Source organism: Rhinoraja longicauda, chromosome 31 (assembly GCF_053455715.1).
Source record: "Rhinoraja longicauda isolate Sanriku21f chromosome 31, sRhiLon1.1, whole genome shotgun sequence".
NCBI classification, from domain to species: Eukaryota; Metazoa; Chordata; class Chondrichthyes; order Rajiformes; family Arhynchobatidae; genus Rhinoraja; species Rhinoraja longicauda.
The window spans coordinates 30,002,468-30,026,838 of NC_135983.1; the positions used below are offsets into that span (position 1 = coordinate 30,002,468).

Below are 24,371 nucleotides of genomic sequence, written 5' to 3' on the forward strand. Positions count from 1 at the left end.
CTCGCCCCCTCCTGTCTGACCCTCCCCCCTCACAACTAGAGCAGCTCCCGTGTTGAACATTCAGGGAAGTTTGCAGAGGGTGAGAGGGAAATGGATGTTGCCCCCACCCAGTAATTCCCCAGTCAATCCTGAGCGGGCTCCACAGGGGTCAGTGTGAGAACAGGACGGGTCGGGACTGCCCCTCCACCCCCCCCCCCATGACCCCAGATCCCCATGTGCAGACTCTGTGGGGAGGGGATTTATTGCAACGCCCCAACACCCCTTTCCCCCCCTCCCAATTCCCGCGCGTCGATCAGACCGCCCTCCCAAAGCCTCAGCTTGGATGGGCATAAACTACCTGGTCTACAAAGATATTAAAGACACTTGAAAACACCGGCCGCCGGAGGGGAGGGGGGGAAGAGATGGGGGGCGAGGGGAAGAGAGAGGGGTGGGGGTGGAGGGGAGGAGGGTAGTGGGGGAGAGGAGTAAGGGGAAGGGGGAGTCGGAGGAGTGGGAGGGGGAGGAAGGGGGAGAGTGGAGAAGTCGGGGGGGGGAGGAGTGGGGTGGGTGGAGTGGGGAAGAGTGGAGAATGGGGAGGGGAGGGGGAGGATTGGGGGGGAGTGGGGTGGGGGAGTGATGGTGGGGGGAGTGGGGGTGGGGGAGTGAGGGGAGGGGGAGAGTGGGGGTGGGGGAGAGTGGGGCGTGGAGGGGAGAGTCGGTGGTGGGGCGGGAGAGTAGGCGAGGGAAGGGGAGGGGAGGGGCGGTCACATCATGTCGTCCAGCACGTTGGGACCGCGGACCCAGTCGAGTGTGAGCGGCTCAGAGGCGGCCATGATCATGCACATGAACTGGCGGCCGGAGCGCTTGTCCACGGGATAGATGGTGGTGGGCGTGAAGCGCTCGTTGTTCTCCACGAAGCGGCAGAGGTCGTGGTAAACGCGCGGGTATTCGTGGCGCAGGAAGACGCCGCGGAGGCGCAGCTCCCTCTGCACGTTGATGAAACAAACCTCCCTGGCCTTTCGGCCCTCCTCCCCCGCCTGCCCCATGTCGGCCGTGCCCGGCGGCGGCGTCAGAATCAGCGTCTCCATCTCATCGTCCCGCGGCGCCGGTACTTTCCCGTCGGGGCTGCCCGACGCCAGGGCGATCTTGGCGAAGCGGCGCACGGTTGGGGTTTGGAGCCGCGGCTCCGGCTGTTCCGGCGCCTTCTGTCCCAGCGCCACCGACACGTTGAGCAAGAAACACTCGTCCGGGTTGTAGGCGGCGCCGGCGTCTCTCACCTCAGCCAGGTAGCGGCCCAGGTGAGGCGCGTAGCCCTGTAGCTCCCGCAGCGACAGGTAGGTCGGGGCAAGGGCTAGGCCCGCTAGGCCTCGCTGCACGAAGCTGTCGGCCGCGCCGGGGTTGGGGAAGCCGAGGAACAGCACCCCGCGGCCGCGGGACAAGTAACCCATGCGGGCGATGCGAGAGAAGGCGCGGTGCGACGCTGGGTCCTCTCTACAGCAGCGGAGAAGCCGCTTACAGGCGCTCGCCACCCGGCCGTACACACAGGCCTCCTTGTGCGCCTCCCAGTCGTCCTTCCGACAGCCGCGGCTGCAGTAATAGGTGAAGCAGCTGTGGCAGGACTTGAAGTAGAGGCGGGCGTGGAACAGGCTCTCGGCGAGGCCGCAGCGCGGGTTCGAACACATCAGAGTGTCCAGCTCGTCCGAGCATCGTTCCGGCGGCGACGCGCCGCATGGGCTGGGGTAGGTGGGGCTGAGGGGCCGATTGGCCGGCAGGCGGGGCTCGGCCTCTGGGCCCAGCAGTTCCCCCGTCAGGTCGTCGCCGCCGATCAGTTTGCGGAGCTGCTCCAGGAGGCTGTGAGCGGGTTCGGGGCCGGTGGCGGCGCCTCGTGGAGCCGGGGTCTTGCAAGTATCGATCACCAGGTCGGCCAATACATCGTCCAGCTGCTGTTTACCGGCTCCGCTCCCGGGGCCGCCGCCCGCTTCGCCCTGACACGACAACAGGTCATTGAACGAGGCGCTCAGGCCGTTGGCTCCGTCCGCCGGTTGTCGCCCTCCGGCCCGCACCGCCGCTGCCCCCTCGCCCCCGGCCCGAAGGTCGTTGTCAGTGATGGTGATCTCAGGTGTCAGGTACCAGGAGCGGCCGGGCCCAGAGCCTCCCTCCCCCTGGAGCCGCTCCAGCAACGATCCCTCAGACAACGACAGAGCGGCGTAACGTTGTGGAGACCGCGACAGGTTGACGACGGTAGGTTGGCGGCGGCTCCGCTCCAACAGCGGCAACGTCTCGTAGCTGCGACACGAGGGGCCGCGCTCAGGCTGGCGGCCTGGGGACAAGATGTCGTCCCAGGACCGGGAGTGATGGCGGTGGGCGGCGGCCAGAGACCCCTGTGGGGAGAGCGGGGCCCAGGACGGGGGTTGCGGGCCCCAGCAGTCACGGTAGTTCACGGGCGAGGCGTGGGCCCGGCGCCAGGGGCTGGAGTCACCCAGGGCCCGCGAGTGGCTCCGGGCCTCGGGCCCCGGCAGCGTCTGCGCGAAGGCCCGGCCCCGGCACATCTGTGGGGAGCAGCCGTGGGTGGCGAGGGTCCAGTAATCGCCCGCCTGCGACAGGCCGGGGGAGCGGGTGCGGTGGGGCCGCCGGCTGCTGGGCACCGTCAGGCAACGGCCCGGCTCAGCGGGGCCCAGGACCACACGCCGGGGTCCGGGCCCAGCTTCGTCCGGCGGCCGCATGTCCACCCGGTAGCGGACGTGGACCCCGGCGGAGACGGCGGCTCGGGGCCCCGGAGCCTCGGTGCACGGCTCCACATGGTCGCTGACCGACAGGGGCGGCGGGTGCGAGTAGTAGCCGGCGTCGGGCCGCTGCGGCTGCAGTTTGATCGGGTGCACCTCGTCCAAGCGGCCGCGGCTCTGGAGCCGCCGGGGCGACCCGTCCACCCTCCGCACCGCCTCCCGCCCTCTGCGCTCCGGCTCAGGCGAGCCCAGCTCCACCGGCACCGGCCGGTACGTCGTCTTCACCCGCGGCGCGCTCTTGGAGCGGCCCCTCTTCCTTCCCTCCGGCCGGGCGGCGTCGCGGGGCTCGGCGGCTGCGGGACCCAGGCGACTGGACACCAGGTCGGGGGCGGCCGGGCGCACATGGACCTGACGCCCCAGTGAATCCCAGGCCAGCTCGGGGCTGCCCACGTCCCGCTCCGCCCCACCGCCCGCGGGTCTCTGGCTCTCTGGCGACTGCACCCAGTCGAAGCTCCGGCAGTGGCGCTTTCCCACGTCCCGCCGCCCGGACCCCGGCTGCGCTCGGTACGTCTTGGGCTCGCCTGGCATCGGGCTGACTCTGATCTCTCGGTACACGGTAGATACCAGTATATCCGGAGGGTCTGTCCGTGTCATCTTAAAGGAGCGGTAACCGTTGCTGAAACCCCTCAGATCCGTTCACAGCGAACCCGCCCTGGAACAAGAGAGGCCTGTTAGAGCCGCGAGTCCGGAGGGTGGGGGAATGGCTTGCGTTTGGTCCACATCCCCCTAAACCTGTCTAAATGTTTCTTAAATGCCTCAACTACCTTCTCTTGCACCTCCATCCATACACCCACTACCACTTGCGGGTAAAAGTTACCCCTCAGATTCCTTTTAATTCTTTCTCTCTCACCTTAAACCCGTGTCCTCTGGTTGTTAATGTGAACAAAAGACTACCCGATCTATTCCTCTTAATTTTGCACCTCTATAAGATCACCTCATGTCCTCCTATGCTCCAACTGTGGGTGGTATTGTAGACAGGGAAGATGGTTGTCAAAAGATGCAGCAGGATATTGATCGATTGGCCGGGTAGGCTGAGGAATGGTTGATGGAATTTAATACAAACGAGACCGTGGACTAGTTGGGTCGAAACCTCTCCTGCATTGGTGCAGCACCTCCCCCTCCCCGCCCCCTACCCCTCCTCGCCCCCTCTCCCCCCCTCTCTCCCTTCCTCTCCCACCTTCCTCTCCCCTTCCCCTCCCCCACTCCACCCCCCTTATCCTCCCTCCCCCTCCCTCCGCCCCCCTGTCTCCCTCTCCCCTCCTTAGGAGATAGATTTAAACTTTATAATGTGAATAACTTTCAAAATATAACACCGATTTCAATGAAACCTTCCATTAGCACCAAGGTGAATAAGGTGGGCCTAAAATTGTGTACCGATTTGGGTGTAGTTCAGGAACAAACAAACAAACGAGAGTTTTAGTATGTAGATGAGAGATGTTGCATTTTGGGAGCACTAACATGGGCAGAACCGACACAGTGAAAGGTAGAGGGGCCAATAACAGAATCCTGCTCATCCTCCTGCGCTCCAAGGAATAAAGTCCTAGTCTGCTCAACTTCCTATATGTTAACATCCTCGTAATTTTCTGTACCCTTTCCAACTTGACAACATCTTTCCTATAGCCCAACACTAAACACAATACTGTGGCCTCACCAACGTCTTTTAGTTTAGTTTAGAGATACAGTGTGGAAACTGGCCGTTTGGCCCACCGAATCCGCACCGACCAGCAATCCTTGCACATTAACACCATCCTACACACACTAGGGGCAATTTTACTGAAGACAATTAAAATGTGGGAGGAAACCGCAGCACACGGAGAAAACCCATGCAGGTCACTGGGGGAACATACAAACTCCGTGCAGACAGCATCCGTAATCAGGATCAAACCCGGATCTCCGGCGCTGAAGCAGCAACTACTACTGTGCCACCGTGCCATCGTTGTCTTATACAACTGCAACATCACCTCCCAACTTTTATAATGATGGAGGCGGCAGAACATCGACAACTCAGCACAGGCGACACACTACCATAGGGGATCACAGGACCACACACTAAACACGGGACCACACACTAAACACGGGGTCACACACTAAACACGGGACCACACACGATCATGGGACCACACACTAAACACGGGGTCACACACTAAACACGGGACCACACACTAAACACGGGACCACACAGGACCACACACTAAACACGGGGTCACACACAATCACGGGACCACACACCATCACGGGGCCACGCACCATCACGGGACCACACACTAAACACGGGACCACACACAATCACGGGACCACACACCATCACGGGGCCACACACCCATCACGGGACCACACACAATCACGGGACCACACACTAAACACGGACCACACTAAACACGGGACCACACACTAAACACGGGACCACACACCATCACGGGGCCACACACTAAACACGGGACCACACACTGTCACATAGGATCATACACAGTCTACAATGTTAAGTCCATACTCCACCACCTCCAGTTTAAATTCCATTTGGAATATTTTGGAGGACCAGGAACCAAGAATTAAAGACACAAAGTGCTGGAGTTCCTTGTTTCGATGCTTTCCAATAGTCCCATAATGCATCTGGTTTTCCAGAGTTTTTTCACAGGTACACTGACGTTGGCCTTTCTGCTCTCTCACTCCCGGTTATTTTCTCCTTTCTTTGTTGTGCCAATATTGGGGTTATTTACATCCTCCTCCACTCTACAGAAACAGCCCCAGTCTCTCAACCCGCAATCCTTAGCATGGAACAGGAGCAGAGATTCCAGTAGATGCGACTACGCCCTGCCCCTCGCCACTGGGGTGACTACTCCGTGTACTCCCGTCTGTCTAGACTGCTCTGTGTACTCCCGTCTGTCTAGACTACTCCGTGTACTCCCGTCTATCTAGACTACTCCGTGTACTGCTCTGGACTGCTCCGTGTACTACTCCGTGTACTGTCTAGACTGCTCTGTGTACTCCCGTCTGTCTAGACTACTCCGTGTACTCCCGTCTGTCTAGACTACTCTGTGTACTCCCGTCTGTCTAGACTACTCTGTGTACTCCCATCTGTCTAGACTACTCGTGTACTCCCGTCTGTCTAGACTACTCGTGTACTCCCATCTGTCTAGACTGCTCTGTGAACTCCCGTCTGTCTAGACTGCTCCGTGTACTCCCATCTGGACTACTCCGTGTACTCCCATCTACAACAAAACAACCGCACATACAGTGTGTGTTTATGTCAGTGTGTCACAGTCAGCGTGAGATTTGTGCAAATTAATGCGAGGGATTGTCGTTCTCATCTCTGCCGAGCTGCTTCCCATTCTCTGTCTCTTATTCCTCCGGTCTCTCTATCTTCGCTCTCTCTCTCTCTCCCACTCTATCTCCACTCTCTCTCCCCATCTCTCACCTTCCTTTGCCTCGTTCTAACTCTGTGACACTTTCACGACCCCTGCTCTCTCTCTCTCACTTGGTGCCATCTCTCCCTCCGTCTCATTCTTAGTCTGCGTTTCTCTCACATGTGCCTGATTCATTTTCCATCGTTCTCCTCTCTCACTTTCCATCTCACTTCCTCTTGCTATTTCTTTCTCTCTCCCCCACATTGCCATCTTTTGCTCACCATCGTACTCACACCACCTTTCCCCATCTCTCTAAGTCACTCCCTCTCTCTCACCATTCCCTTTCCACCTCCCTCGCTTGCTGCCCCTCGTTGACTCTCTCTGTCTCTGTCTCTCTGCCGCTCCCATTCCCATTCTGCCAGGCTGTGATAATTGGAGCGTGTCTTGATGCTGTCAGGCTGTGAACCGGTGCCCAGCGCCACCATGACAGCAGCTCACAGAAGTGGCGCCGCACCTGTTACTGCTGATTCCTGCTCCCTGACAACTGTAGCTGTGTTGTTTATTGGTTTTATACAGGAACCGTCCACCGTGTACGTGACTCTCACTCTGTGCACAGCTCGCACTGTGTACAGCCCCTATCTGTGTACAGCCACTTGTGTATGTGGCTTCCTTGGTGTATGCAGACCCCACCATGTACACTGCCTCCACTGCCAACGCTGCCCCACTGTGTACACTGCCTCCACTGCCAACGCTGCCCTAGTGCATACACTGCTCCCACTGTGTACGCTGCCAACACTGCCCCACTGTGTACGCTGCCCCACTGTGTACGCTGCCCCACTGCCAACGCTGCCCCACTGTGTACACTGCTCCCACTGTGTACGCTGCCCTACTGTGTACACTGTCCCACTGTGTACGCTGCCCCACTGTGTACACTGTCCCACTGTGTACACTGCCCCACTGTGTACGCTGCCCCACTGCCAACGCTGCCCCACTGTGTACACTGTCCCACTGTGTACACTGTCCCACTGTGTACACTGCCCCACCGCGTATGCTATCCCACTGTGTACGCTGCCCCACTGTGTACACTGCCCCACTGTGTACACTGTCCCACTGTGTACACTGCCCCACTGTGTACGCTGTCCCACTGTGTACGCTGTCCCACTGTGTACACTGTCCCACTGTGTACACTGTCCCACCGTGTACACTGCCCCACTGTGTACGCTGCCCCACTGTGTACGCTGCCCCATTGTGTACGCTGCCCCACTGTGTACGCTGCCCCACCGCGTACGCTATCCCACCGCGTACGCTGCCCCACCGTGTACGCTGCCCCACTATGTACACTGCTCCCACTGTGTACACTGCCCCACTGTGTACACTGCCCCACTGTGTACACTGCCCCACTGTGTACACTGCCCCACTGTGTACACTGCCCCACCGTGTACGCTGCCCCACCGCATACGCTATCCCACCGCGTACACTGCCCCACCGTGTACGCTGCCCCACTGTGTACACTGCCCCACTGTGTACGCTGCCCCACTGTGTACGCTGCCCCACTGTGTACGCTGCTCCCACTGTGTGCGCTGCCCCACTGTGTACGCTGCCCCACTGTGTACGCTGCTCCCACTGTGTACGCTGCCCCACTGTGTACGCTGCCCCACTGTATACGCTGCCCCACTGTGTACGCTGTCCCACTGTGGACGCTGCCCCCACTGTGTACGCTGCCCCACTGTGTACGCTGCCCCACTGTGTACGCTGCCCCACTGTGTACGCTGCCCCACTGTGTACGCTGCCCCACTGTGTACGCTGCCCCACTGTGTACGCTGCCCCACTGTGTACGCTGCCCCACTGTGTACGCTGCCCCACTGTGTACGCTGCCCCACTGTGTACGCTGCCCCACTGTGTACGCTGCCCCACTGTGTACGCTGCCCCACTGTGTACGCTGCCCCACTGTGTACGCTGCTCCCACTTTATGAGGATGTTGCTGGGACTCGAGGGCCTGAGCTACAAAGAGAGATTGGGCAGGCTAGGATTTTATTCGTTGGAGTGCAGGAGGATGAGGGGTGATCTTATTGAGGTGTGTAAGTTGATGAGAGGAATAGGTATGGTGAATGCACAGAGTCTTTTACCTAAAGTTGGGGAATCAAGAACCAGAGGACCGAGGTGAAGGTGAGAGAAAGTAAATATGAATGTGATGGACAACGTTTACACCCAGAGGGCACTGGGTGCCTGGAACTAGTTGTCAAAGGAGGTAGCTGACGCAGGTACTATAACAATATTTAAAAGACATGTGGACAGGTATATAATTTGGAAAGGTTTAGAGGGACATGGGCCAAACACATGCAGGTGAGATTAGTGTGGATAGACAATAGACAATAGGTGCAGGAGTAGGCCATTCGGCCCTTTGAGCCAGCACCGCCATTCAATGTGATCATGGCTGATCATTCACAATCAGTACCCCATTCCTGCCTTCTCCCCATACCCCCTGACTCAGCTATCCTTAAGAGCTCTATCTAGCTCTCTCTTGAATACTTCCACATGGATGTTTCCACTAATGGGAGAGTCTAGGACTAGAGGTCATAGCCTCAGAATTAAAGAACATTAGTTTAGGATGATGAAGAGAAATTTATTTAGTCAGAGGGTGGTGAATAGAAACTTAGAAACAAAGAAAATAGGTGCAGGAGGAAGCCATTTGGCCCTTTGAGCCTGCACCGCCATCCATTATGATCATGGTTGATCATCTACAATCAGTAACTTGTGCCTGCCTTCTCCCCATATCCCTTGATTCCACTGGCCCCTAGAGCTCTATCTAACTCTCTTTATTAAATTCATCCAGTGAATTGGCCTCCACTGCCTTCTGGGGCAGAGAATTCCAAAAAATCACAACTCTCTGGGTGAAAAAGTTTCTTCTCACATCAGTTTTAAACGGCCTCCTGTTTATTCTTAGACTGTGTCCCCTGGTTCTGCACTTCCCCAACATTGGGAACATTTTTCTTGCATCTAGCTTGTCTAGTCCTTTTATAATTTTATACGTCTCTAGAAGATCCCCTCTCATCCTTCTAAACTCCAGTGAATACAAGCCTAGTCTTTCCAATCTTTCCTCATATGACAGTCCCTCCATCCCAGGGATTAACCTCGTGAACCTACGCTGCACTGCCTCAATAGCAAAGACGTCCTTCCTCAAATTAGGAGACCAAAACTGCACACAATACTCCAGATGTGGTCTCACCAGGGCCCTATACAACTGCAGAAGGACTTCTTTGCTTCTGTACTCAAATCCTCTCGTTATGAAGGCAAATATGCCATTAGCTTTCTTCACTGCCTGCTGAACCTGCATGCTTACTTTCAGTGACTGGTGTACAAGGTCTTGTTGCACCTCCCCTTTACTTAATCTGACACCATTGAGATAATAATCTGCCTCCTTATTTTTGCCGCCAAAGTGGATAACCTCACATTTATATACATTATACTGCATCTGCCATGTATCTGCCCACTCACTCAACCTGCCCAAGTCACCCTGCAACCTCCTAACATCCTCTTCACAGTTCACACTGCCACCCAGCTTTGTGTCATCTGCAAACTTGCTAGTGTTACTTCTAATCCCATCATCCAAATCATTAATATATATGGTGAATAGTTGCTGCCCCAATACTGAGTCTTGCGGCACTCCACTCGCCACTGCCTGCCATTCTGAAAAGGACCCGTTTACTCCGACTCTTTGCTTCCCGTCTGCCAACCAATTTTCTATCCATGTCAACACCCTACCCCCAATACCATGTGCTCTAATTTTGCTCACCAAACTCCCGTGTGGCACCTCATCAAAGGCTTTCTGAAAGTCTAGATACACTACATCCACTGGCTCTACTTCATCCATTTTACTTGTCACATCCTCAAAAAATTCCAGAATAGTCAAGCATGATTTCCCTTTCATAAATCCATGCTGACTTGGACCAATCTTTTTATTCGCTATCCAAATGCGCCGTTTTTACCTCTTTAATAATTGATTTCAGCATCTTCCCCACCATCGATGTCAGGCTAACTGGTTTATAATTCCTTGTTTTCTCTCTCACTCTTTTCTTGAAAAGTGGGATTACATTAGCTACCCTCCAATCCACAGGAACTGAATGGATTCAATGAATCCATTGAACATTGGAAAATGATCACTAATACATCCACGATTTCTTGAGCCACCTCCTTGAGTACCCTGGGATGCAGACCATCATGCCCTGGGATTTATCAACCTTCAGTCCCATCAGTCTACCCAATACTATTTCTCGCCTAAGAATCTGTGAAATTCTTTGCCACAGAAGTCTGTGGAGGCCAAGTCACTGGATATTTTTAAGGCAGAGATAGATAGATTCTTGATTAGTACAGGTGTCAGAGGTTATGTTGAAAGACTGGAGTGACTGGGCTTGTGTACACTGGAATTTAGAAGGATGAGAGGGGATCTTATCGAAACGTATAAGATTATTAAGGGGTTGGAAATGTTAGAGGCAGGAAACATGTTCCCAATGTTGGGGGAGTCCAGAACCAGGGGCCACAGTTTAAGAATAAGGGGTAGGCCATTTAGAACGGAGATGAGGAAAACCTTTTTTAATCAGAGAGTTGTGAATCTGTGGAATTCTCTGCCTCAGAGGGCAGTGGAGGCCAATTCTCTGAATACATTCAAGAGAGAGCTAGATAGAGATCTTAAGGATAGCGGAGTCAGGGGGTATGGGGAGAAAGCAGGAATGGGGTACTGATTGAGAATGATCAGCCATGATCACATTGAATGGCGGTGCTGGCTCGAAGGGCCGAATGGCCTACTCCTGCACCTATTGTCTATTGTCTATTGTCTAATTCTCTGGATACTTTCAAGAAAGAGTTAGATAAAGCTCTTAATGATAGTGGAGCCAGGGAATATGGGAAGAAGGCAGGAACGGGGTACTGATTGTGGATGATCAGCCATGATCACATTGAATGGCGATGCTGGCTCGAAGGGTCGAATGGCCTACTCCTGCACCTATTGTCTATTGTTATGGTTAGAAGGCAGGAGAATTGGTTTAGGAGCGAGAAATAGAACAGCCATGATTGAATGGCAGAGTAGACTGGGCCGAATGACCTAATTCTACTCCTATCACTTATGACGTTATGACCCTCCCCTCACATTCACCTCCCCTCCGCTCACTCCTCCACAGCCGACCCTGCCCTCACTCACTTCCCTAAACTCCCCCTCACACTCACCCCCTCCTCTCACTCCCTCCCCTCTGGGTCATGGGAGCCTGTGATGTGTATCTGCAACCATCCACCCACTGAGGCCAAGCATAGACTGCACCAGGCACAGTGACCTGGTGTTTAACTGCCCTTCTCTAATTACCCTATCTAATTACCCCTCTCTAATTGCCCCTCTCTAGTTACCCCTCTCTAATTGCCCCTCTCTAGTTACCCCACTCTAGTTGCCCCTGTAATTGCCCCTCTAATTGGTCCTCTCTAATTGCCCCACTCTAGTTGCCCCTCTCTAGTTGCCCCTGTAATTGGTCCTCTCTAATTGCCCCTCTCTAATTTCCCCTGTAATTGCCCCTCTCTAATTGCCCCTCTCTAATTGCCCCTGTAATTGGTCCTCTCTAATTGCCCCTGTAATTGGTCCTCTCTAATTGCCCCTCTCTAATTCCCCCTCTAGTTGCCCTTGGGAATGAGGGGGAACTTCCCACGATGCCTCAGGCAGCTCCTTTCCTCCTCGGGAGGGAGGGGAGAGAGGGATAGAGGGTATGAACAAGAATCTTGTGGACGAGGGGAGTGAAGGAATGTCACGCTGGTGCTGCCACCACCACACACACTGTACAGACGTGGAAACATATCTGTCGATCGGTCACAACCCATGAAGCCCCTCCTGGCAGCAGGGGGCGCCCACAGCCCAACACCCCTCACAGACAACTAGACATGGGCAGAGCCCTTGAATGAATGAATGAGGCTTATCAAAAGGAGACATGTTCCTCTCGACCGACTCCAGTGATCATAATGTGGTAGAATTCTGCATGGCATGGTTAATTCAGAGACAAGGGTCCTGAACTTAAAGAAAGGTAACTTTGATGGCATGAGACGGGAATTGGCTAGGATAGACTGGCAAATGATACTTAAAGGGTTGTCGGTGGATATGAAATGGCAAAGATTTAAAGATCGCATGGATGAACTACAACAATCGTTCATTCCTGTTCAAAATGTTCAATTGTTCAAAAATAAACAGGGAAGGTGGCTCAACCGTGGTTAACTAGGGAAATTAGGGATAGTGTTAAATCCAAGGAAGAGGCATATAAATTGGCTAGAGGACTGGGAGAAATTTAGAACTCAACAGAGGAGGACAAAGGGGTTAATTAAGAGGGGGAAAATAGAGCATGAAAGAAAGCTGGGGAATTCTGGGGAATCTAAATTCTGGGGAAAATAAATACTGACTGTAAAAGCTTCTTGAAGAAGGGTCTCGACCTGAAACGTCACCCATTCCTTCTCTCCTGAGATGCTGCCTGACCTGCTGAGTTACTCCAGCATTTTGTGAATAAATACCTTCGATTTGTACCAGCATCTGCAGTTATTTTCTTATGGTAAAAGCTTCTATAGATATGTGAAGAGGAAATGATTCGTGAAGACAAATGTGGGTCCCTTACAATCAGAAACAGGTGAATTTATCATGAGGTATAACGAAATGGCAGAACAATTGAACAAGTATTTTGGTTCTGTCTTCACTAAGGATGACACAAACAATAGACAATAGGTGCAGGAGTAGGCCATTCGGCCCTTCGAGCCAGCACCGCCATTCAATGTGATCACGGCCGATCATTCACAATCAGTACCCTGTTCCTGCCTTCTCCCCATACACCCTGACTCCGCTATCTTTAAGAGCTCTCTCAAGCTGTCTCTTGAAAGCATCCAGAGAATTCCACTGCCTTCTGAGGCAGAGAATTCCACAGATTTACAACTCTCTGACTGAAAAAGGTTTTCCTCATATCTGTTCCAAATGGCCTACCCCTTATTCTTAAACTGTGGCCCCTGGTTCTGGACTCCCCAACATTGGGATAATGTTTCCTACCTATAACGTGTCCAATCCCTTAATAATCTTATATGTTTCAATAAGATCCCCTCTCATCCTTCTAAATTCCAGCGTATACAAGCATCGTTGCTCCAGTCTTTCAACATACGACAGTCCCGCCATTCCGGGAATTAACCTAGTAAACCTACGCTGCACGCCCTCAATAGCAAGAATGTCCTTCTTCAAATTTGGAGACCAAAACTGCACACAGTACTCCAGGTGCAGTCTCACCAGGGCCCCGTACAACTGCAGAAGGACCACTTTGCTCCTATACTCAACTCCTCTTGTTATGAAGGCCAACATGCCATTAGCTTTCTTCACTGCCTGCTGTACCTGCATGCTAACTTTAAGTGACTGATGAACAAGGACACCCAGATCTCTTTGTACTTCCCCATTTCCTAACTTGACACCATTCAGATAATAATCTGCCTTCCTGTTCTTACCACCAAAGTGGATAACCTCACACTTATCCACATTAAACTGCACCTGCCCACTCACACATGTCCAAGTCACCCTGCAACTTCATAGCATCTTCCTCACAGTTCACACTACCACCCAGCTTTGTATCATCTGCAAATTTGCTAATGGTACTTTTTAATCCCTTTATCTATGTCATTAATGTATATTGTAAATAGGTGCGGTCCCAGCACTGAGCCTTGCGGTACCCCACTAGTCACTGCCTGCCATTCTGAAAGGGACCCATTAATCCCTATTCTTTGCTTTCTGTCTGTCAACCAATTTTCTATCCATGTCAGTACCCTACCCCCAATATCATGTGCTCTAATCTTGCCCACTAATCTCCTATGTGGGACCTTATCAAAGGCTTTCTGAAAGTCCAGGTACACGACATCCACTGGCTCTCCCTAGTCCATTTTCCCAGTTACATCCTCAAAAAATTCCAGAAGATTAGTCAAGCATGATTCCCCCTTCGTAAATCCATGCTGACTCAGAACGATCCTGTTACAACTATCCAAATGTTCTGCAATTTCTTCTTTTATAATTGACTCCAGCATCTTCCCCACCACTGATGTCAGACTAACTGGTTTATAATTTCCAGTTTCCTCTCTCCCTCCTTTCTTAAAAAGTGGGATAATATTAGCTACTCTCCAATCCACACGAACTGATCCTGAATCTACAGAACATTGGAAAATGATCACCAATGCGTCCACGATTTCTAGAGCCACTTCCTTAAGTACCCTGGGATGCAGACCATCAGGCCCTGGGGATTTATCAGCCATCAGTCTACCCAACACCATTTCCTGCCTAATGTGAATTTCCTTCAGTTCCTCCGTCACCCTAGGACCTCCATAAAATACTAGGGATCCGAGGATCTAGTGGGTGGGAGGAACTGAAGGAAATCCACATTAGTCAGGAAATGGTGTTAGGTAAACTGTTGGACTGAAGGCAGATAAATCCCCAGGGCCTGATGGTCTGCATCCCAGAGTACTCAAGGAGGTGGCCCTAGAAATCATGGATGCATTGGTGATAATTTTCCAGTGTTCTATAGACTCTGGATCAGTTCCTGTGGACTGGAGGGTTGCTAATGTTAGTTCACTTTTTTAAGAAAGGAGGCAGAGAGAAAACAGGGAATTATAGATCAGTTAACCTGACATCGGTAGTGGGGAAGATGCTGGAGTCGATTATTAAAGATGTTATAGCATCGCATTTGGAAAGCAGTGACACGATCGGTCAAAGTCAGCATGGATTTATGAAAAGGAAATCATGCTTGGCTAATCTTTTGTAATTGAAGATGTAACAAGTAGAATGGATAAGTGACGTGAGAGGACACTGGCGCTATTTGTTCGCCGCTTTTCCGTCAGGATAGTTCGTCTGTTTTTATGTCATGACTGTTTTTGTAAATCGTCTTTGAGCACTTGGAAAAGCGCTATATAAAATAAATGTTTATTATTATTATTATTATTATTATTATTATTATTATTATTATTATTATTATTATTATTATTATTATGGAGAGCCAGTGGATGTGGTGTATCTGGACTTTCAAAAAGCCTTTGACAAGGTCCCACACAAGAGATTAGTGTACAAAATTGGAGTACATGTTATTGGGGATAGGTTATTGACATGGATAGAGAACTGGTTGGCAGACAGGAAGCAAAGAATAGGAATTAATGGGTCCATTTCAGAATGGCAGGCAGTGACTAGTGGGGTGCCGCAAGGCTCGGTGCTGGAATCACAGTTATTTACAATATATATTAACGATTTAGAAGAAGGAATTAAATGTGACATCTCCAAGTTTGCGGATGACACAAAGCTGGGTGGCAGTGTGAGCTGTGAGGAAGATGCTATGAGGCTGCAGGGTGACTTGGATAGGTTGGGTGAGTGGGCAGATGCATGGCAGATGCAGTATAATGTGGACAAATGTGAGGTTATCCACTCTGAGGGGGAGGGGGGAGGGGAGGGGGAAGAGGGAAGGGGGGAGGAGAGGGTGCTGCACCAATGCAGGAGTGGTTTGGGCCCAACGGGTCCACTTGGTCTAGTAGAAACATAAAATTCTTAAGGGATTGAACAGGCTCGATGCAGGAAATGTTCCCCATGATCACCGTTTAAGAATAAGGGGTCGGCCATTTAGGACCGAGATGAGGAAAAACTTTTTCAGCCAGAGAGTTGTGAATCTGTGGAATTCACTGCAATTCACTGGATGTTTTCAAGAGAGAGTTAGATTTAGCTCCTCGGGCAAACGGAATCATGGGAAATGGGGAAAAAGCAGGAACGGGTTACTGATTTAGGATGATCAGCCATGATCATATTGAATGGCGGTGCTGGCTCAAAGGGCTGAATGGCCTCCTCCTGCACCTATTGTCTATGTTTCTATGACACGTCTGTGCCCCTATGGTGCAGGTGATGCTGCAAGGATGTGGTGAAAGAGGAGGGGAAGGGGTGGAGAGGACAGAGGGGGGAAGGAAGGGGTGAAGAAAGGGGTGAGGGGGGAGAGGAGTGGGGGAGACGATGGGGGGGAGGGATAGAGGGTGTGAACAAGAGACTTTTGGACAAGTACGTGAGGGGAGTGGGGGAGTGAATGGAGAGGTAGGTGGAGAGTGTGGGCAGGGGCTGGGAAATGGTGGGAATGGAGGGGTGGTAGTGAGGAAGGGGGGGGATAGAGATGGAGAGGGGGATGTTTGATGGGGAGGGTGGATGTAGGAATAAACGGAGAACTTGGGAATGAGAGGGGGGGGTGGGGAGGGGTGATAGACAATAGACAATAGGTGCAGGAGGGGCCATTCGGCCCATCGAGCCAACACCACCATTCAATGTGATCATGGCTGATCATTCTCAATCAGTACCACGTTCCTGCCTTCCTGATAGGGGTGAGTGTGGGAGGAGGAGGGTAGAGGAGGGGGAAGGGGGAGGGCAAGGGGGTGAGGAGGTTTGCGGGAGGGGGAGGGGGGTGAGGGAGGGGGAGAGGGAGGGGGGGAGGGGTGAGGGAGGGGAGGGGGAAAGGGAGGGGAGAGGGAGGGGGAAAGGGAGGGGGAGGGAGGGGGAGAGGGAGGGGAGGGGAAAAAAGAGGGGGGAGAGGGAGGGGGGAGAGGAAGGGGGAGATGGAAGGGGGGGAGAGGGAGGGGAGGGAGGGGGAGAGGGAGGGGAGGGGTGAGAGGGAGGGGGGAGAGGAAGGGGGGAGAGGGAAGGGGGGGAGAGGGAGAGGGAGGGGGAGGGCAAGGGGGTAAGTGGGGGGCGACCGATCCTCGCTGTTGCTACATCCCGCGGTCTCGCCTCTCACCTGCCGCCGCCTCGTCATTCCCCGCTCGCTCTCCGCCCGATCCCTCGTTGCCGCCGCCGGCCCCGACACCCACAGCCGCTCCCTCCGCTCGGCCGCCCCGAATAAGCGGCAGCCCAGCCCGAATCTCACCGCCCCCGCGGCTTCACGGAGTGGAGGCGGGGGTGGAAGCGGGGAGGAGGAGGGGCGGGGGGGGGGGGGGGGGAGATGTCAGGGTGAGGGAGGCGCAGAGGGGAGAGAGGGGGAAGGCGATGGATGAAGAAAAAGGGAATGAGGAGAGGCAAATTGAGTACAATGGATGGGGAGGGTAATGGAGAGGGAGGGGGAAAGGGGGGAGGGGGAGAGGGGAGAGCGGTGAGGGGAGGGGAAGAGAGGATGAGAGAGAGAGGGGCGGGGGAGGGGAAGGGAGAGAGAGAAGGGGAGAAGAGAGGGGGAGGAGGGGGAGGGATGGGAGGGGAAGAGAGGAGGGGGGGAGAGGGGGAGAGAGAGAGAGAGAGAGAGGGAGAGTAAGAGAGAGAGAGAGAGAGGGGGGAGGGAGAGAGAGAGAGAGAGAGGGGAGGAGGGAGAGAGAGAGAGAGAGAGAGAGAGAGGAGGGGAAGAGAGGGAGGGGAAGGGGGAGAGAGAGAGGGTAAGAGAGAAGGGAGGGAGGGAAGGGAATTAATTGGAGAATTTTGCGCGTCGCGTCAACCCTCAGGCCGCGTTTACCTGCAGATGAGTCCAGTCCCGGTCGAGTTTGCAGTAAATCGCCAGCTTGGATTAACATAGAATTTTGCAATCGCGGATAAAATGAAAGATCGCCGCCCGCTGTCAGTTCGCCCTCCGCTTAAACCGGGAGAAATTCCGATCGCCGAATGAAACTGTTCAGAATATTACATTCAGGATTAATCTGTTAAAATCCCTGTAACCCGTGCTCAGGCTCGGCTCCAATAAACCCACGCCGGGGTTAAACTGGAAAAAAACATTCCCGGTGTCTCACTGTAAATGTATTAACATAAAACCATGTGATGCTCAGATACATCAGTGAAACCCCGCTCCCACATTAAACGGTAACAATCTGATCTCTGGATTAAATGTTAAAGATTCCACTGTAAAAAAACCATTCCCGAATTCAATGTCAACGACTCCACGCCCAGACCGCCAGGAAAAAATAACCCATTGGTGGATTAACCCGTAAAAAGCCACATACCTTGAGATATTTAGAAAAAAATTCTAATGACCAGATTCAAAAATCCCATGCCGGGTTCATAGGAGCATTGGGAAATAAGCCCCTCAGACCTAGTGTGTTCAATGTGGCCACTTCTCATAGACCTCTAATCTCCAATGCACCCCTCCCCTCCTTCTAAACTCCAAAATATATAGTCATATAGTGTGGAAACAGGCTCTTCGGCCCAACTTGCCTCTGCTGACCAAGACGCTCAATCTACAGTAGTTCCAACTGCCCGCATTTGGCCCATATCCCTCTAAACCCTTCCTATCCATGTACCTGTCCAAATGTCTTTTAAATTTTAATGTGTTGGCCTCAACTACCTCCTCGTTCCAAGCACCCACCATCCTCCCCGTGAAAAGCTGCTCCCCGTGTGATTCTCCAATTCTTCCCCTCTTACCCCATTCTTTAGCCGCTCATGATAGATTATCCTGACCATCCCAGGATTGAGTCTCGTGAACCTGGTCCCGACGTCCTTCACTGATAGCGGATCGTCCCTTTCACTCGGAGACCAGAGTCGGGTGGGCCCCACTGCACTGTGTCCCCACTGTGTCCCCACTGTGGCCCCACTGTGTCCCCAATGTGTCCCCACTGTGTCACTGGGCCCCCACTGTGTCCCCACTGTGTCCCCACTGTGTCACTGGGCCCCCACTGTGTCCCCACTGTGTCCCCACTGTTTCCCCACTGTGTCCCCACTGTGTCCCCACTGGGCCCCCACTGTGTCCCCTCTGTGTCCCCACTGTGTCCCCACTGTCCCCAATGTGTCCCCACTGTGTCCCCACTGTGTCACTGGGCCCCCACTGTGTCCCCACTGTGTCCCCACTGTCCCCAATGTGTCCCCACTGTGTCCCCACTGTGTCACTGTGCCCCCACTGTCCCCACTGGCCCCCCACTGTGTCCCCCACTGGGCCCCCACTGTCCCCACTGTGTCCCCACTGTGTCACTGGGCCCCCACTGTCCCTACTGTGTCCCCACTGTGTCACTGGGCCTCCCCTGTCCCCACTGGGCCCCCACTGTCCCCCACTGGGCCCCCCACTGTCCCCACTGTGTCCCCACTGTGTCACTGGGCCCCCACTGTCCCCACTGTGTCCCCACTGTGTCACTGGGCCCCCACTGTCCCCACTGTGCCCCCACTGTCCCCACTATCCCCACTGTGTCCCCACTGTGTCACTGGGCCCCCCACTGTGTCCCCACTGTGTCCCCACTGTGTCACTGGGCCCCCCACTGTCGTGTCCACTGGGCCCCCACTGTGTCCCTTACCATGGTTACACTTCCTTGTTTCTAAACCCTCACACATTGATGGCCAAGTGGCATCACCCTCTCCCCCCCCAGCCCCTCACCCCCACCCTCCCCTTCCCCCACCCCTCACCTGCCCCCCAGCCCAACCCCCACCCTCCCCTTCCCCCACCCTCACCCTCCCCCCACCTCTCACCCTCTCTCCCCACCCGAACCCCCACCCTCCTCCCCCAGCCCAACCCCCACCCTCCCCTTCCCCACCCAGCCCAACCCCCACCCTCCCCTTCCCCCACCCTCACCCTCTCCCCCACCCCTCACCTGCCCCCCCAGCCTAACCCCCACCCTCCCCTTCCCCCACCCCTCACCCCCACCCTCCCCTTCCCCCACCCCTTGGTTTGGAGTTAAGTTGGAGTTCATAGTGTTCAATAGCATGATGGGTGTTGGGAAGAAGCTGTTCCTAAACCTGGATGTCCCACTTTTCAGACTTCTAAAAACGGACAAATGATTCACCTAAGTAACATCCCATGCCTGATATCACCGTGAAAAAAAAATCCCACACCTGGATTCATGATTAAAAAATCCCAAGCCAGTCTTCACCTGCAAAACATCCCATAACTGGATTCACCAGTTATAATTGCACAGCTGGATCCATCTGTAAAAACCATCATGGCCGGAATGGAAAGAAATCTCTCGCCTGCATTAACCTGTGAAACATTCTCACATGGATTCCATAAACAATTCCCACAATTCTATTCACTTCTAAACATTCATAAGAACACTGGAAAATAAGCCCCTCAGACCTAGTGTGTTCAATGTGGCCACTTCTCATAGACCTCTAATCTCCAATGCACCCCTCCCCTCCTTCTAAACTCCAAAATATATAGTCATATAGTGTGGAAACAGGCTCTTCGGCCCAACTTGCCTAAGCTGACCAAGACGCTGAATCTACACTAGTCCCACCTGCCCGCATTTGGCCCATATCCCTCTCGACCCTTCCTATCCATGTACCCTGTCCAAATGTCTTTTAAATTTTAATGTGTTGGCCTCAACTACCTCCTCGTTTCAAACACCCACCACCCTCCCTGTAAAAAGCTGCTCCTCGTCTTCAAACATATCCCACATCTACAATCACTGCAAAAAAAAAACCATAACTGGATCCACCTGTAAATTAACCCACATCTGGTTGAACTGTACAAAAAAAACACATGGTTTCACTGTAAAAAAATACACACTTGCTTTCACCTGTAGTAAAATCCTGTTCTTGGATTTACCTGTCAAACTTCCCATTAATTAAATTTCCCAACCCTCCTGTAGAATACCTCAGAGGTGAGTATGTTGTAAATCAATTTCATCAAATCATAGCATGTTGACCTCCACCTGTCACTGTAATGGGCCACAGACCAATACGAGACATAACACATTGCACTTGTGTCTACACTTTTCAACTCCAGAAGACAACTCATTTACATCGGCGAAACCAAGCGCAGGCTCGGCGATCGCTTCGCTGAACACCTGCGCTCGGTCCGCATTAACAAAACTGATCTCCCGGTGGCCGAGCACTTCAACTCCCCCTCCCATTCCCAGTCTGACCTTTCTGTCATGGGCCTCCTCCAGTGCCATAGTGAGGCCCACTGGAAATTGGAGGAACAGCACCTCATATTTCGCCTGGGCAGTTTGCTGCCTAGTGGTATGAACGTCGACTTCTCCAACTTTAGATAGCTCCTCTGTCCCTCCCTTCCCCTCCTCCTTCCCAGATCTTCCTCTATCTTCCTGTCTCCACCTATATCCTTCCTTTGTCCCGCTCCCCTGACATCAGTCTGAAGAAGGGTCTCGACCCGAAACGTCACCCATTCCTTCTCTCCCGAGATGCTGCCTGACCTGCTGAGTTACTCCAGCATTTTGTGAATACACTGAGGGGGACTATAGTCTTACACACTCCCCATAGTACAGTGCGTTTCTTAGAGCAGGGGAGTGAACCCGGATCAGAGTTTATCTGAAGAGTCGTCCCCCCCTCCCGAGTGCTATGGTTCCAACCGAACAATCTCGGCAAGGGAATATCTCTGCCCAGCGGAGACGTCAATCAGTACCGAATGGTAACTTTTATTCTGAGACTAGTGGAAGGATCCTGTGAAATCTACCTATATATGTTTTTCAACAGGCAGTACACACTCTCTCATTTTGCTCATCAACTGATACTGCCCTTAACTCCCCTGCTCTGAGACTGAGGCTCGCACTGTGCTAGGGGGACAGTAGAAATCTATAGTCCCCCTCAGTGTGTTGGGTTCTGACGTTACAGAGGAGTGCTTGAGCACATCAGTGCAGCCCAGCTACTGCTGGACTTTGCCTGGTTGAATAATATGCAACCGGGCTCATTCTGTCTCCATGGTTTTGTGATACAACTGCTGTATAATGTCCTCTCATTGGCACAGGACAAACGGGAGGATTCAGTCAACTCAGGGAGTCCCAGAGGTGGGGAGGAGGTCAGGGCTTGCTGGATTTTCGCAAGTTCCCAGGTTTGTTTAACCCTCTAAGTACTTTCTTGAATGTGTGCCTCTTTTGGTGAATTTTTCTCAAAACCTATTTTCGTAAGAAAGGATCTGATCTAATCAGTATTGCATCGGCCCTCGTTTAATTTGACCAGACACAAGCTGAACTTCGTGGTTCGGTATCTGTTATCCCTTTGGTGAGACTCTGGACGGACCACGAGTACACATGTTTAAAAGGTTATAATGCTGGAGCTTAACTCAAGGCTGTTCATTCCGTGGCCACCTGGAACCAGAGTGGCCACCTAATCACCTCATTCCCTTATATAAACATTACTACACAGGCAAACAAAATAGTCCTTGTGATACAACAAAGTAGTACCTGCAATATCACAACAGACACAAGCTGAACTTCAAGCACCGACACATTTGTATTTGAGGACACTGCCCAGATAACTACTTATGAGGTGTTTTTTTAAAGTTTAGAGATACAGCGCGGAAACAGGCCCTTTCGGCCCACCGGGTCCGCGCCGACCAGCGATCCCCCCACATTAACACCATCCTACACACAGTAATCAACCAGACCAGAACCAGACTGGAATCCTGCCTGCGCATTTGCATTTTACAAAACAAACAATGATGACATCAAATCAAGCTTTCCCAAAAGAACTCAAAACCTCCATAACTCTTGAGCATTATCTTTAAATCTGTTAGAAATGCATTAGACAATAGACAATAGGTGCAGGAGGAGGCCATTCGGCCCTTCGAGCCAGTACCACCATTCAATGTGATCATGGCTGATCATTCTCAATCAATACCCCGTTTCTGCCTTCTTGTTGTTAAAAAAAAAGCAATGTTTAAGATTACTCCAAATTGCTCCAAACTATCTCCCAAAATACCAGTTTAAAATTCCCAGTATAAATGTATACTAATCACATTTCCACAAATGCCAATTTATTTCTGAAGTGTTGGCATCTCATGTCTGGAAAAGAGACACTGACATCCCAACACGTTAACCTGGATTCCATGTGGAATTAGGGTCATCTCTAGAAAAAGAAAACAAAACAAAGTTAAAACACGGATAGGACAAAATAAAACTGAATGCTTGCACATGTCCATCATTAAAACCTTTGCAAATAAAAATGTTGGCAGTTAATGTCAGAAATTAAGCAGTTAATTTCTACACTGAAAGCTTCAAACAATAAAGATGAATATGTTAGAGCTCCCTCCACCTCCCATAACTTTTAAAGCAACACTGCCTCTTTAATCACTGGAGTTACTGCCAATTTATTTCACATGCATGGTCGGAATCATTCAGTCACATCTGTTCCATGGGTTTATCCATCTATTCCATTCTCCCAGAAATGATTTAACAAACAAGTAACAATGTTTTTGCTCACTTCATGTTTCTTTCACTTCTTGTACAAATCACGAGTTGCCACAAGTCCTACTGTATGCTGAATCTCACAGACCATTCACTGACCTCAAATGCAAGATAACTTTCACTCAAAAATCCAAAGAGTAAAACACAATCACACATACTTCAAGGAAATCATTCAAACCCTTAAGGCTTTAATATTTCAGAATATTGCAAGATATTGTTCATGCAAACATACATTGAAACCTACCCAGGTAGACACAAAATGCTGGAGTAACTCAGCGGGTCAGGCAGCATCTCAGGAGAGAAGGAATGGGTGACGTTTTGGGTCGAGACCCTTCTTCAATTTGAACCAGCATCCACAGTTACTTTAAACCTCCCCACATCAACCCAGACTCCATCAGCTTCCAAGAAGGCAGAACAACACCTCTACTTCCTGTGGAGACTGAGGTCTCCAGTGACCCCTACAAACGTTTACAGATGCATCATAAAAAGCACACTGTTGGGTTGCATCACAACTTGGTTTGGGAACAGCTCTGTTCAAGGCAGCAAGAAATTCCAGAGAGTTGTGGCTGTAGCCCAGTCCATCACACAGACCAGACTTCCCACCAATAACTCATCTACATTTCACGCTGCCAAAGTCGGCATTGAACAGGGAGCGATGCGACCCGCCTTTACTTTGTAGCCTGTTATATAACATGCAAACATTTCCACAATCTACAACTCCTGTTTAGTCCAGAATTGCCACTTGGCATTCTTAATGGCTCTTCAAAGGTCATAGATAGATTTCTTGTACTCCTTGGGATAGTTTGAGTTGAATGCTGCAGACTTGGACTGCCCCTCAGGGTGGAACTCATGGAATATCCATGGTTTCCAATGGGGGAATACTTATAGATGTCATAGATAGAAGATATGTGGCAGATGGTAGATTGTAGTTAGTAGATAGTATTAGTAGATAGAAGATAGGTCACAGATAAAAGATAGATGATTGTAGGTAGGTCATAGGTGGGTTGTAGATAGATCATGGATTGAAAGGTGGTAGATACATTTCTTATACAACTTGGGATGGTTTGAGTTAAATGCTGCAGACTTGGACTGCCTCTCAGTGGACCTCGCGATACATCCGTGGTTTTCAATTGGGGAATACATGTATCATCTTCTTTGGCCTTCGTTA

At 52.0% G+C, this 24,371-nt stretch overlaps 1 protein-coding gene across 3 annotated transcripts; it reads right to left on the reverse strand.

Annotated features, from left to right (window-relative positions):
• LOC144608481 (apical junction component 1 homolog) lies at positions 1–23,462 on the reverse strand. 3 transcript variants are annotated; one of them, XM_078426291.1, is made up of 4 exons: positions 23,448–23,462; positions 17,602–17,844; positions 16,900–17,039; positions 1–3,414 (listed from the first exon to the last, which is right to left on the reverse strand). In XM_078426291.1, exon 4 carries the CDS (start codon positions 3,354–3,356, stop codon positions 744–746), a length of 2,613 nt encoding a protein of 870 aa, XP_078282417.1. In that variant the 5' UTR covers positions 3,357–3,414; positions 16,900–17,039; positions 17,602–17,844; positions 23,448–23,462; the 3' UTR covers positions 1–743. The 3 variants fall into 3 exon arrangements, with proteins under 3 accessions (XP_078282417.1, XP_078282416.1, XP_078282418.1); XM_078426290.1 differs by lacking the exon at positions 23,448–23,462 and having other exon boundaries at positions 17,602–17,989; XM_078426292.1 differs by lacking the exons at positions 16,900–17,039; positions 23,448–23,462 and having other exon boundaries at positions 17,602–17,989.
• Between the last annotated feature and the right edge of the window lie 909 nt (positions 23,463–24,371).